Source organism: Mercurialis annua, linkage group LG1-X (assembly GCF_937616625.2).
Source record: "Mercurialis annua linkage group LG1-X, ddMerAnnu1.2, whole genome shotgun sequence".
NCBI classification, from domain to species: domain Eukaryota; kingdom Viridiplantae; phylum Streptophyta; class Magnoliopsida; order Malpighiales; family Euphorbiaceae; genus Mercurialis; species Mercurialis annua.
In genome coordinates this window covers 3307223-3322689 of record NC_065570.1, presented here as the reverse complement: position 1 = coordinate 3322689, position 15467 = coordinate 3307223, and the positions used below count along the sequence as shown (strand labels likewise).

Genomic DNA, 15467 nt, shown 5'->3' with positions numbered 1-15467 from the left:
ACAAATCCCGTCTGGGATCTGTTCTTCAACTGAAAACAGATCCCAGACGGGATCTGGAGCGGAGACGCCGGGGGAGTGGCGGCAGAGACGCCCGGGGAGTAGCGGTGACGGTGGAGAGCGGCGGCGGTGGGTATGTTCGGCGGCGGTGGGTATGTGGCCGGAGAAGAAGATAATAGTTGGAAAAAAGCATAAAAAGATCCCTTTGATTTTATTTTGAAATCAATTTAATTTTTAAAGTATTAAAATGTAATAAGTTATAAAAATATATTAAATGTTAATTTTGTGAATGATTTAAATATTAAGGACTATTTTATTCTTTTAACCCTCTAAAACCACTTAAAGTAATGTAAAACCGGAGAGTGTGTTCACTCTCTAGGGTGAGAGTGGGGAAGGGGGTATTTGATACGTTTTTGCATAGTTCTGGGGTGGTTTGATCCACTTTTGCGAGGTTGGGCTTATTTGATATTTCGTGCCAAGTTCAGGGGGTTTTTTGAACCTTCACTCTTTTATAAATAATAACTGAAATACTTTGAGTAAAATTATTAATTTTTGGATAATGATTCAAGCTAAATTTTAAGATAATTACCCTTTTATTCATAAAAAATTACTAAATTAAATTAATCTGTTTTTTTAAATTTAAATTAATTTATTTGACATCTCATAGTTTGGGTTCAACTTAAAAAAATAATAATAAAGTGAAATAATTTATTGATACTAAACTATAAAATATAACTATATTTGAAAAATATAACAAATAACTCCACGAGAATTTTGTGTTCTACATATAGACATGCCATAAATATTTTATACTTCCTCCGTCCCAATAGAGTTGTCCACTTTACCTTTATCACACAGTTTAAGAAAAGCAATTATTGCTTATGAATTTTGTATAAAATTTCTTACTTTTCTTATCATACCCCTATTTAATATAGGGTCCACTTGCAATTTACTTTCAATTTGATCATTAGTGGATTTTAAATAGGGTTAATATAGAAAAATTGAGTGTAAAAATTAGTTATTTTTTGAAAGTGAACAAGAGTTTTGGGACAAAAATATTTCTCAAAATGGACAACTCTATTGGGACGGATGGAGTATTAAATACCTAAATAATGACTTAATTATATTACTAAAAATATAAATACTAAAGTACATTTAAAATATAAATTGATATCTAAAATAAAAATTATAAAATAGAAGGAAACAACAGTTATCCATTAAAAATAACGATTTTCTTTTATTTTTAATGAGATTAGGCATTATAACTAATTATACTCCGCAAATCACTGGATAAAAATCTATTTCCCCCTCCAAATAAATCCTTAAAAAAGAAAAATCCCAAAAATCCAGTGAAAAAAACGCGGATACGAAGATAGAGAGTAACCAACACGCGCGAATAAACGCCACGTAAGCGAAAAAAAATCGAAACTGATCCATAAAAATGGAGTACCGGCCATTTACCTGCTGCGGCTTGTGATTTATATCCAGTTGGAAAAAAAAATCGAATCATCTTCACCAATCCATTTATATAAGAGCCTCACCACGCAACCCACGTTCCTCCATTCAAATCTTGTTCTCAAATCTAATTTAAATTTTTTTTCTAATTTTTTTTTTCTGGATAAATTCTTCACTGAAAGCTTACAGCACACGCGACTGTGGGGTTGTCGTTAATCGTCGTCGTTTTTGATCTTTTGTCTGGTAATTTTTGTAATTTTGTCGTCGTGTTTGATGATGGTTAATTTTTTTTAGAGTTTGTAATTGCTTAGGTTAGGTTTAGGGTTTATTTTCATAGCAATGCTGGTTTTATGGTTTGATATGATTGAGTTTTTAGTTCTTAGTTTTCTTTCTTATACGCTGAATTTGTGAAATATTATGCCCTAATTATCGAGAATCTTCTTCCTTGTTGTTTATTTCATTAACAAAAATTAATCATCCAGTTACAGTGTGATTAATTTTAAAAGGAGTTCAGCTGCATATTAGTCTCGTCGGAGAAGATTAGCTGCTAAAGTTGCTCTATAAGAGTGCTGCAATTGTTTAATTTTGGTTTTGATTAGATAAGACATGGGATTAGACTTAATTTTCTTGTTATCTGTTAATTATAGAGTGTTTGCAGTTTCAAGGGGGTAGTTTTATTTTAGTTGATAATGGTGCTGAGAAATAGCGGTGAGAGAAGGGTTGGTGGTTTTGGTTTTGTGTATGCAACGTAGACATGAAAATGTTCCGAGGTTTAGCAATGGTAAAATCGAAATGGTCGGAGAACGTGTAGGAAGAAATTCTTGCACCCTGAGGCCTAAAAATATTTCTGGGAAGAGAGCTTGATCCCTGATGTGTAAGAATTATGAGGCGAACCTTTCTCTGCCTTATTATCTCTTTAATGTGAATGATTCAAATTTGAGGCCTTTCTGTAACTTCAAAGGATGTGTAGAGATTAACTAGCCCATAAGCTTAATTGGCTACTGAGACCAGAAGCACTCTAATGAGATCACAATCCTCAACTCTCCCATTGTTTTTATCATCATTGGCTTGACCTGTTTTGCCAACGTACATCTGTAGATCGTAGATGCATATCCTTGAATTTATAAAAGAGGATCTTATCAGTTAATTGATTGATAGCTTATGCTTATTACTGTGGGATTTGTAAAGAGGAGCTTATTAGCTAATTGCTTGATAGCTTGTGCCTAGTATTGTGGGACGTAGTAGTATTTTGGAGCACATTGTTAAATATCCTAATTGTTGCTAATCATAGGCTGATTCGGCTCTTGGACTTTTACTTCAATGAAGGTGTAGAAACACACAGTTCAACAAGAACCCAATTGCTTCTTCTAAATGACACAATGTCTTCTAGGAGGAATAGTGATCGATCATTGCTTAAATCTTTACATGTGCAAACTAAGTGGATTGATCTAAAGTTCATATGCTGGACCCTGTTTCCCAAGTTTTAGACGTAATCAAAATGACGTCAATTAGGCCATCGATTGAGTCTTGGGTCCCTAAATAATCAACATGCTGAAATGCTACTATATGTTGTCATGGTCGGTGGGATTGATTGGAAATTGGGAGGAAATTCTCTTTTAAAATTGTTTTATTTTATTTTTGGTTCTTTTATCTTATACCTGTTTTTGTTATTAAGATCTTGAATTTATTGTCATTGCTTATCTAAGGGGATAAAACTCTAAAATCAAATGGACTCGAAGAATTAAACCAGAAACTCAGAGCATTTACATAATGTTGCATAAGCCTCAGAGCATTTACATAATGTTGCATAAGCCTCAGAGCCTCATATCTGAGAAGAAATTAACTAGAAGTCTAAAAGCTTGAACTTCATGGATCACATGTTTCATGGGTTGGTTCTGATATCTATATAGATCATGTCCTTGTCTGATTAGAACCATAGTTATTGATATTTTTATTTTTCTTGCTTTGATACATCAAACGGTGGGATTTAAGCTAAAGTAGTGGGACACGTATTAAATTCATATTAATCAAGTGTAAAACATTCAATTCATGTGTTAATAATCCAACAGTTAGTTTATAAACATCCGGTCCCATTTGGTGAATTATTGAATGATGAGGTGGGTCCTCTTGTTTGGTGTATTTCTTTATTCTAGGTTGAAGCAACATAATTGCTCTGAACTTTATGTGATCCTTCTTGTACATGTTGTTTATTTCGTCAAGTTTTTGTATGCTAGTGATATATGTACCTCTTCTTTGCTTGTTTCTTCTCTTTCTAGTTGTGGGTTTCATATTTTATTCTTTTCCAAAATGTTAAATTCTTGGGTAAATGCTTGAACATTGGTCACTTATCTGGTCTCATTTCCTTTCTATTTCAGAGTTAAAGAAGGCCTGTTAAAATTTCCGGAGCAGATCTATGGACTTCGAGCAATATTTTGCCCGAGAATGGAAATCAGTTTCGAGTGCAGCACCTGGCTCAGAAAATTTCAGTGGTTGCTTTGACTGCAATATCTGCTTTGAATTTGCACACGAGCCAGTAGTCACTCTTTGCGGCCACCTGTACTGCTGGCCTTGCATCTACAAATGGCTTCACGTCCAGAGCACTTCGCTTGCATCCGATGAGCACCCACAGTGTCCAGTCTGCAAAGCTGACATATCCCACACCACCATGGTTCCACTCTATGGCCGTGGCCAAGCCCCAGCTGAAGCCGAGATTGAAATCAAGGGGGCCTCTCGAGGCATGGCCATACCGCCTAGACCATCAGCTTGCGGTGCTCTAGCATTGGTATCGACAGCACCTCATGCCGGTCAGCAACTCGCATACCGTAACCCCTATCAAAATCAAAATTTTACTTCCGATCCATACAGCAGTTTTCAAGACGGTACTCCGTCGCCTTTAGTTAACCTAACCGGTTCCCCTCACCCATTTGCTGCTATGCTCGGGGAGATGGTTTACGCAAGGGTTTTCGGCAACTCTGAGAGCTTATATGCCTATCGAAACTCGTATCATCTAATGGGAAGCAATAGCCCTCGGTTGAGACGGCAGGAGATGCAGGCAGATAAGTCATTGAACAGAATCTCAATTTTTCTCTTCTGCTGTTTCCTTCTATGCCTGATCGTATTCTGAATATTATTGGACATTATTCATTAGGCATTGTGCGATTTGTATAGTTTGTAAAAAAAGTGTCGGATGTAAGGCTGTGAAACATGATTAGAATGAGATATAGTAATATTAAAGAGTCCTATATACTATATACCATGTTTAGGCTTCCAATATTGTTGGTCGTTGAGCTTGCTCGATTCACATGAGCCTCAATGGGGGCAGGTATTGCCGTGTACATAATTATTGATTTATGGCATATGATTAGTCTCTATATCCTTGTGAGCTGAATACTTATATAAGTCAATTTTACCTTATTTTGATAATTTACTTCATAATTATTCAAGTATATATAGTTTTACATGTTTGTATGTTTTACTTAATATCTTATGTCAATTTCAATATGTCTGTCTTTAATATTTGGATTAAAAACAAATTAAATTACGAACTTTAATGTAATCTCAAAGGTATGCCCATGCTGCTAGCTATAGCATATAATACTTGCTCATTATATAACTGTACTGATCTTGATGGTGAAATTAGTCTGGGTTTTTCTGCCCTAGTTTTTAGGCCTTTATCGAGGCAGAAGGGAGTATCGTAGTGGAACCAACTATTTTTTTAATCATACCGCATTACAAATGTTTGAGACGAGAATAATCAATAAAAAATATTGTCCATATTTTTGTGGCTATAAAAATTTGGCAAAATCAGTCATCAACTCAATTGTTTTCTACGCTATCTAGTAATATACACACGAGTGGATATGATTGAACTTATTTCGGAGAATTATGAGCTCAATTGTCGAAAATAGATTATGAGTTCGTCCCACGAGTATCCGGTGGACTCCAGTACACTTTTCTAGGGCAGAAAGGTCAGCATATGGACCCCGTCTCTTGCTAGAGCTAGTGATGAGTAAACATGAAATGTAGCAATCAGTCTCGCCATCGACAGTAATCTGTTTTGTTCTGTTCCTATCTTTTTAGAGTTGGATGACAAAAGTTGGAATCAAATTAAGGATTGGGTTAGTTAGTCAATGATTGTTATCACCATGCCCTTATTTTCTAAGCTATGATAAAAGCAAAAACTTTATTAGTGAAATTGAGAATAATATCTTCATTTAGATTAGTGGATTCTGAGTGGTGGTGGAGCCAGAATGGGCATGAAAAATAAAGTACATTTAATGGTTTCATAATTTTTTCTCAACTTCTATACCTAACAATATAGAATTCATTTGGTGATTTGTTCACCTATTTTAGCAACTATTCAATTCTTCCCATCTAACACTAGCCTTGCTTGGTTAGGGGTAAATAGACTAGGGAAGTTGTACTTTCCGGAAAGTAGCAATTTTTTTTTGCTTGGTTCAATTTTTACATTTTACTTTCCGGAAAATTGGATGTTTGACTTTCCTTTAATTAGGGAAGTAACTTCCCTAGCAAAATCCAAGGAAGTAGAACTTCCCTAACATTTTTGTTGGTTTTTCCTAATTTAACCTTAATTCTTTTCTTCTTCTTTTTTAAAAAATTTATATAAAAATATTTTTATTTATTTCAAAAAATATACTTATATTATTTTATAATTGTTATTTATAATAAGTAAATATTTTTATTAAATATTTTATATTATGTAAAATTTAAAAAGAATTAATTTTTAAATTTTAATATTTAAAAACTCTACTAAATAGTACTTAAATCGTAAAATAAGAGATAATAGCAAAAATTAAATTATTTATTGCTCGATTTTTAAATTAAAATTATTTATTTAACAATATAAAAATTATCAAAGGACATTTATGTCTTTTAGTTACAAATATAGTATATTATATTAAAATTAATTTTGTACTTCCCGGGAAGTAAAAATTGAAACAAGTAACATTTATCAAACTTCCTGAAAAGTTAACTTCTCAGGAACTACACTTCCCGGGAAGTTACTTTCCAGGAATTGCTATAAAACGAACCAAGCGAGGCCTAAATTAAAACACGAGATCAACTGCAGTCACAATTTTTTTTAAGAAGATAAAAGTTTACGTTGATCGTAAAAAGTGGATAATATAGTAGTACATAAAAGATGATTATATATATATATATAAAGAAAGACTAAAACGTCATATTTTGTAATATATGTAAAAATTACTCCATTATTTAATACTATTAAAGATAAAATAAATAAGAAACAGAGATACAAAATAATAAAAATATATGTTTATTTAAGTGGTGTTATGTGTTTGAGTCAGTTTTGCATTTTTGCACCATTTTGGTTTTGGTGTAATGTTTACTCCAAATTGGAGCTTTGTTTCGAAGATGGTCAAATTATTTAATAGATTAAGCAAGTGCACGTATATGCCTTTGATTGCTATTTTATTTTGTTTTTCAAAGTTTTATCCTTCCTTCTTAGTTTTAGAGTTGCCCAAATTATTGCTAGTAATGTGGACAGAAACACCATGTTGAAGAGAAAAATGAAGACATCACATTACCTACTTGCTTAAAAAAAGAAATTAGAAATACAACATGTTACCCACATTTTAATGGTAAAATATACGAACATCTTGAATATGAATTCTTTCTCTTTATCATCATTTAAATATCGTAGTGTTTCAATTTGATTTGACTTTTTTCTGAGAGATTTTTAGATAGATTTAGTCTATCACGTCATCTGTGGACTAATAACTGTTTTAAAAAAACATTTAGATATTCATATCTTAAATTCAAAATCTCTAATTTGAAGAGCACTTACCACTCTATTTCACTCCCGCTAATTGAGGAACTTAATGGGTTGAGGAATCGTTCATTTGTAATTTTTATTATTATTAATAAAAGTTTTAGCTTTTGAGAAAGAAAAAAAATGGCTTAACCCCTGAAAAACCCCCCACCTTTCAACCCCCCTTCTTTTGCACCCTCACCTTTCAAAATCTCCAATTTTACCCAAATTATCACCTTTCATTTTCAATTGCACCCTAGAAGTATTAAATTGGGATTTCGTCACTAAAAAGAAGTTGAAATCGATACTTTATATTTTAATTCATGTTCTCAATAGTCCTTAATGTTTAAATTTCAACAACAAAACCATATTCAATGATATTTTTAATTGATTTATATTTTATATAAAAAAATTTAACTTTTAAAATTTTAGGAAATATGGTTTTATTATTGAAATTTAAACATTGAGGACTATTTAGAATATGAATTAAAATATAAATTATCGATTTGAACTTTTTTATAGTGAAAAAGGGCTAATTTAATACTTTTAGGGTGCAATTGAAAATGAAAGGTGAAAATTTGGGTAAAATTGGAGATTTTGAAAGGTGAGGGTGCAAATGAAGGGGGGTTGAAAGGTGGGGTTTTTTTAATTGGATTAGCCAAAAAAAATTAGTTTAATTTGGCTTTGGCCACTCAATTACAACATGTTTTCATTTTCCGTGCAAGAAGTGAGGCTTCTTTGTTGTGCAATTTTCTTCTTAAGATCAAATCTAAAAGTGGTGAAAAAAGTTAACTATTATTAAATTAAAAAAAATTGAAAAACATTTTTTAAATAATAATTAAATATTTTTTCCGGATTATCAATTATGTAAATTAACGGATCAGTAAAAGAGGAAAATTAACAAAAAATTAACACTATAATAATCATTAAAAATAACATTTTTTGAGAAGTAAAACAACAATAGTATTGTAATTTAGTTAATTAATTTTTTTTGACTATGTGTTATAAAATAAGATTTCTTTCATAATTAACACTAACATGCATGTACTTTAATCATGAAATCATAACATCATTGACCAAATTTGTAAGCAAATCTTTGTTTTAAATGCTCTCATATTTAGAGGCTAATAAAATAAGTATTTTTCTCCCTTTTAAAGCTGAGTTTTATTGGAGATTATCTATTTAACTAACTTTTAGTTAATTAGTGTGTTAGTTAGTGTGTTAGTTAAACTAACTAATTTTCCCGCTCTTTACTTGCCATGTTGGCAACCTTTGTTTTTCATTCTCTGCTGATCACATGCCATGTTGGCAATCTATTTTGGATCAGTGACATGTCATAGTGTCTTGTATATATACTGATTCAAGTGATTAATAAAGCAAGAAGGATTTTATCCCAAATTTCATTATCTTCAACATGGTATCAGAGCATTTTTCTCTGAATATTTTCTAGGCTGTAACCGCCAATTTTCTTTCATTTTCTCAGCTGCCAAACAGCTCAGTTCTTTGCCTTCTATTCTGTTTCTCAACAAACAAATTACATATTCCTTTTCATCTACTTCTTGCGATTCAGAAATTGCAACTTTCTTATCTTTTCAATCAGATTCTCATCAAGAATCTGAGATTTTCTTTTCTTCTTTTCTCACTTGCCAAACAGATTTTCATCTGTAAATTTCTGATCAATGAATACTGGTACTTACTCTTTAAGACCAGAAGAAATGGCTTCTAGTCCATTTTTCCTTCATCCTAACGAGAATCCTTCTCTAGTTCTAGTAACAACACCACTGATTGGTTCAAATTACCACTCTTGGGCTAGGTCAATGAAAATGGCCTTAAGATCAAAGAACAAAGAAAAATTTATTGATGGAACAATTGCTACTCCAATGAAAACAGAAGAAATCTATGTTGCTTGGGACAGATGTAATGTGATGGTACAATCATGGATTTTTCAAACTTTATCACCTAATATACAGAAGAGTGTTATGTGGCTAGACAGAGCTATTGATGTATGGAAAGATTTGGAGGAAAGATTCTCTCAGGGGGATGCAACCAGAATTGCAGAACTTCAGGAAGAAATTTTTGCTTTTAAGCAAGGAGATCTAACTGTGACTGATTACTTTACAAATCTCAAGATCATGTGGGATGAGTTATCCAACTTGAGAGCAATTCCTAATTGCATATGTGAACCTGCTTGTACTTGTGTTGCAATCAAGCTTGCAAGGGATTTTCAGCATCATGATTATGTTCTTCGATTCATAAGAGGACTTAATGAAAGCTATAATACAGTCAGGTCACAGGTAATGATGTTCAAACCCCTTCCAGAGATTAATAAAGTTTTTTCAATGGTGATACAGGAAGAAAGGCAATTGGGAACTAAGATTCCTGTAGTGAAAGAAACCAATCTCTTCTGTGCTAAATCAGTAAATGCAGCTGAATCATTAGAACAGAAATTTTTTGACTCTCAAGAAACACAGGCTTATGCTAATGCTGTTGGATATAATGGACCAAAGAGACCTTTCTCTTTTAATCCAAATTATGGAAAGAAATGCACACACTGTGGTTATAATGGCCATACTGTTGACATATGTTACAGAAAACATGGGTTTCCTCCTGGTTATAAACCAAAAGGCAGAGGAATGCCACCAACTGGTTCTTATCCAGCAGTCAACAAGCCCAATTTCAATCCCACTGGATTTCACTCTGGACATTATGCTGGATCTTCATCTAATGCAGTAAATACTTCTATGACTTTTACTCCTGAACAATATTCAAAGATTTTGAATCTAATTCACCAGAACAATGAGAGCAGCACTCATGTCAATACACTGTCAAGCAATTTTAAGCCAGATCAGAAAGCAGAAGGTATGGTTTACTCATTAAGTTCTTGTTCAAACTTGCCACATGAGAAAACCTGGATTATAGATACTGGTGCATCAGACCACATTGCTTGTTCTTTGGATACTTTTAGTTCATACTATCCTATTACTGGAGTATTTGTGAGGTTACCAAATGGAGAAAGTGTTCCAGTTACTCATGTTGGTACTGTGATCCTGCATTCCTTTCCCATTCTGGAAAATGTTCTATATGTGCCAAAGTTCTCATTCAACCTTATTTCTGCTAGTAAACTTACTGAGCAGTCTAAACATATCTGTTTGATCTTGCATTCTAATGCTTGTTTCATTCAGGATATCAGGGGGTGGAAGATGATTGGCTCAGCTGATAAAAGAAATGGCCTATACTATTTGAGAATAACAAGCTCATATGATCCACCTATAACACCTGTTTGCAGTTCTGTCACTTCTGCAGTTTTCAATAAAGAAGATATATGGCACTATAGACTGGGGCATCTATCCAATGGAAGAATAAAGCTGCTGCAAAGTACTAATCCAGACATCAAGTTACCTATTCATAGTAACTGTGATATTTGTCATTTTTCTAAACAGAAGAGACTTCCCTTTCCTGTAAGTTTTTCTGTCAGTGATAAAGTTTTTGATTTAGTACATATGGATGTTTGGGGACCAACAAAAGTTGCTTCTTTATATGGTCATAGATACTTTTTGACTATAGTTGATGATCATAGTCGTTATACTTGGATTTTTCTGATGAAAACCAAAGGAGAAACAAGAGGTTTAGTGCAGCAATTTTGTACTCTGGTTGAAACACAGTTCCAGTGTATAATAAAGTGCATTAGAACAGATAATGCCTTAGAATTTTTAATGCCAACCTTTTATAATTCTAAAGGCATCATACACCAGACTAGTTGTGTATATACTCCTCAACAAAACAGCATAGTTGAGAGAAAACATCAACACTTGTTGAATGTAGCCAGAGCTTTAAAGTTTCAAGCAACACTACCTATTGATTTTTGGAGTGACTGTATAACTCATGCTGCTTACCTAATTAACAGGGTTCCATCACCTGTTATTAAGAATAAAACTCCTTTTGAGGTATTATATAATCATGCACCAGATTATTCTATGATAAAAGTATTTGGCTGTCTTTGCTATGCATCAACTATTGCAGAATTAAGAACCAAGTTTGACTACAGGGCTCATAAATGCATGTTTATTGGTATTTCTGCAACCTCAAAAGGATACAAGCTATATGATCTTCATTCTAAAAGATTCTTTGTCTCTAGGGATGTTCAATTTTATGAATCTGTTTTTCCTTATGAGAATCCAGCTATCTCAGAAACAGATTTTGTCTTTCCAAAGTCATATAATACCCCAACACATGATGATTCTTATCCACCTATTTCAACCTCTACTTCTTTACCTATACCAGACCCTGCTACCAATTTCATACCAGAACCTCAAATTACACCCTTACCAATACCTACTCCTAGAAGATCATCTAGATCTATCAAACCTCCTTCTAAACTCCAAGATTACATTTACAATCCTATTTCTCCTTCTGCTAACACAGCAACAATCACAAGTCCTCATACCATTGACAAAGTACTTTCCTATAAACTTCTTTCTCCTAAACACCACACTTTTTCTACACAGATAGATTCTATTACTGAACCTCACTCTTATAATGAGGCAATCAAACACTCATGTTGGAAAGATGCTATGACTCAAGAAATAAAGGCTCTGGAAACTAATCAAACTTGGGATCTAACAGTTTTACCTCCTGGCAAACACCCAATTGGATGCAAATGGGTTTATAAGGTCAAATATCATGCTGATGGAACACTTGAGAGATGTAAAGCAAGGTTAGTTGCTAAAGGTTATAATCAACAATGTGGTTTAGACTATATTGATACCTTCTCACCAGTTGCTAAAATGAGCACAATCAGGGCCCTTCTAGCTATTGCTGCAGCTAAGAATTGGTTTTTACACCAATTGGATATTAATAATGCTTTCCTACATGGAGAGCTTCTTGAAGATGTTTACATGGTCCCTCCTCCAGGATTTCATACATCAGATCCTAATCAAGTTTGCAAGCTTAAGAAATCCTTATATGGACTCAAACAAGCAAGTAGAATGTGGAATGCCAAATTGACTTCTTCTCTTCTTGCTCATGGGTTTATTCAAGCTAATGCTGACTCTTCTTTGTTCACAAAGTCTATTGATGGTCATTTCATTGCTCTCTTAGTATATGTGGATGATGTTATCCTTGCAAGTGATCACTTTCCATTAATATCTGAGGTTAAGAGTTATCTGCATGATGCCTTCAAGATTAAAGACTTAGGTCAGCTTAAATACTTTCTTGGATTTGAGGTGGCAAGATCCAAGACTGGCATAAATTTGTGCCAAAGAAAGTATTCACTAGATCTACTGCAAGATTCTGGTTTTACAGATTCTAAACCAGTTTCTTCTCCTCTTTCTTCAACTTCAAGATTGTCTAAAGATGATAGTCCTGCCCTTGAGAATAGTACTGAATACAAACAACTCATAGGAAAACTTTTATACCTATGCAACACTCGTCCTGATATTCAATATGCTGTGCATAACCTGTCTCAGTTCCTTGATTGTCCCACTGCTAATCATCTCAGTGCAGTACATAGAGTTCTTAGGTATATCAAGAAAGCACCTGGTCAAGGCCTATTCTTTTCTACCTCAAGTTCTCTACAGCTTAGAGCCTTTACTGATTCAGATTGGGCTAGTTGTCCTGATTCAAGGAAATCTGTAACTGGTTTCTGTGTATTCTTGGGAGATTCCTTAGTATCTTGGAGATCCAAGAAACAACAGACTATATCTCGTTCATCTTCAGAAGCAGAATATAGGGCAATGGCAACCACTTGTTGTGAACTTCAATGGTTTTTATATCTGCTGCAAGATCTGCATATTCTTCATCCTGCTCCTGCTACTCTTTATTGTGACAATCAATCTGCTATCCATATTGCCCATAATCCAGTGTTCCATGAGAGAACAAAACACATAGAGATTGATTGCCACCTTGTTCGTGATCTGGTTCAGAAAGGTGTTATTCATCTTCTTCCTGTCAAAACAGCAGCACAACTGGCTGACTGTTTCACTAAACCACTTCCAGCAGGAGATCTCAATTATGCTATGTCCAAGCTTTGCATACAGAATCTATATGCAGCTTGAGGGGGGCTATTGGAGATTATCTATTTAACTAACTTTTAGTTAATTAGTGTGTTAGTTAGTGTGTTAGTTAAACTAACTAATTTTCCCGCTCTTTACTTGCCATGTTGGCAATCTTTGTTTTTCATTCTCTGCTGATCACATGCCATGTTGGCAATCTATTTTGGATCAGTGACATGTCATAGTGTCTTGTATATATACTGATTCAAGTGATTAATAAAGCAAGAAGGATTTTATCCCAAATTTCATTATCTTCAACAAGTTTTGCTAGAGGTCTTCCGTCACCATCACGGCATAATGCAAATTGCAATAGCTTTGCATTAATTTCACATGCCAAAAGCTAACAAATTCTGGCGAATGTCCCAAATAATGACCAAAGGGACACTTGCGAGGAAAATAACAAGCAAATTTATGTCATTTCTGCATAAATATTCCCCACTTGTTGAGTTACGTATCACAAATTTCCAAAATTTCCTTTCATGAACATGACTGCCTATAAAATTTAATAGTTTTTAGCTAATAGCAATAATTGATTTAATTCTAGTTTAAGATCGAAAAAACTTTGGTATGTGATCTGTTTCTTTTTTATATTATCTATAAATTTAGATAAGTTGTAGATGAGACTAGCTAGGGTTTTATATTCCATCCTACTGAAATAATGGTAACGTCAAAAGATTCTTAAGTTAATTAGCATGAAGTATTTTCAATCGGAATACTTATAATTTGAAAAAAAATGTTGATTCGAGGAGCATTTGGGGACTGAAAAGCTACTGATCAATACATTATATATTTTTGAAAATTTATTATACTAACACTTGAATACTGGTTTAGACGGATCTGATCAGTTCTAATCAAAATTTTAGTTTGTTAAGATAAATTTATATCCGGTTCAAATGATCCATAATATTTTTTTAGTTATTATTATTATATGAGTTCATTTTTAAATTTTTTAACGCTCTTATGTGCTTAGGCCGCACTGGACTTGAGCTTTAAAATTAGGGTTCAATTCCGGCTCAAGATAAGTGAATCTATCTGCATTTTAGCAACAGATTTTTCCGTCGCTAAAGGATGAAATCCGTTGGTAAATTAAGTTTTCCATTGATAAAAGGCTAAAATCCGTCGTTAAATCAAAAACTTTCCGTCGGTAATTCTCTATTTTCTAGTAGTGGAATAGCTAAATCTATAATAAATCAACCTGATAATTATTTTTATCTACATTTAAAATTAAGGCTGACAATGTGTGTTGATGTATCATAAATGAGTCATAATATCAATTTACACACATACACACACACAAACACACACGCTCATATTATATAATAACCAAAATATGAAACGTTTGAGTAATCATATCAAAAATTTAAACTCGAACACGACACTTTTATTTAACAATATAACACGATATTAACTGTTTAATCCGTTTATTAATAAACATCTCATATAAATCATAATTTGTATAAAATATGTTTAACCTATTTAAAGTAAAAATATTATAATAATATACAATTATATTTAATATCTAAATATATTAACACATTAAAATATTTTTAAACATTTATTATATTAATATACTTGAGCTGTATTAACACATTTAATCTTTGAGAATTAGACGGAATAAACTCATTTAATATGTATTTTCTCGTGTTACAAAACATGTCTATTTTTTTTTCTGAAGTCATATTTCAATACAAATCCGCTTAATTTTGTATCGTGTTGTTTAAAAGGGTGGTGGGAAATTGCCTACTACATTTAGCATCCAACCTAAATTGCCTGCCTCATCCGGTAAAATGACTTGCATGGATACCTAAATTGCGTGTAAAATGACTTGCATGCTAGTAAAGAAAAGAAAGCAATAAGATCAAAATGAAGTCATTTTCAATGTTTTAAAGTGGAATATTAGTAAAAAGTAAGCATCACTAAGTGTCGGATGATAATATTGATTAGAGTATTTCTATTCGGAATAGCATAACAATTAATGGTGATTGGTGACTCACTTTATTCATTGCACTTATTTTTTTCATCTAATAATCATTCTTTTCCCACTCACATGGTTACCGTGATTTTCTTTAGAATGCCTGTAAAGCAACAAAGGTTTAATTTATTTTTCTCCTTAAAGTTGGCATAAAAATAATTAAATTACGACTTTGAAAAGAATACATTCAAAAATGGATATT

At 32.9% G+C, this 15467-nt stretch overlaps 1 protein-coding gene across 2 annotated transcripts; it reads left to right on the top strand.

The window, feature by feature from the left end:
* Positions 1–1474: 1474 nt before the first annotated feature.
* On the top strand, positions 1475–4879 carry LOC126664953 (E3 ubiquitin-protein ligase RMA1H1-like). Of its 2 annotated transcripts, none has more exons than XM_050357588.2 (2): positions 1475–1695; positions 3828–4879. In XM_050357588.2, exon 2 carries the CDS (start codon positions 3866–3868, stop codon positions 4574–4576), a length of 711 nt encoding a protein of 236 aa, XP_050213545.1. In that variant the 5' UTR covers positions 1475–1695; positions 3828–3865; the 3' UTR covers positions 4577–4879. The 2 variants fall into 2 exon arrangements, with proteins under 2 accessions (XP_050213545.1, XP_050213546.1); XM_050357589.2 differs by lacking the exon at positions 1475–1695 and adding an exon at positions 3257–3730.
* Positions 4880–15467: the final 10588 nt, after the last annotated feature.

Bases quoted from the DNA above. Each gene is read 5' to 3' on its own strand.
- LOC126664953 (XM_050357588.2), top strand. From the start codon at position 3,866: ATGGACTTCGAGCAATATTTTGCCCGAGAATGGAAATCAGTTTCGAGT.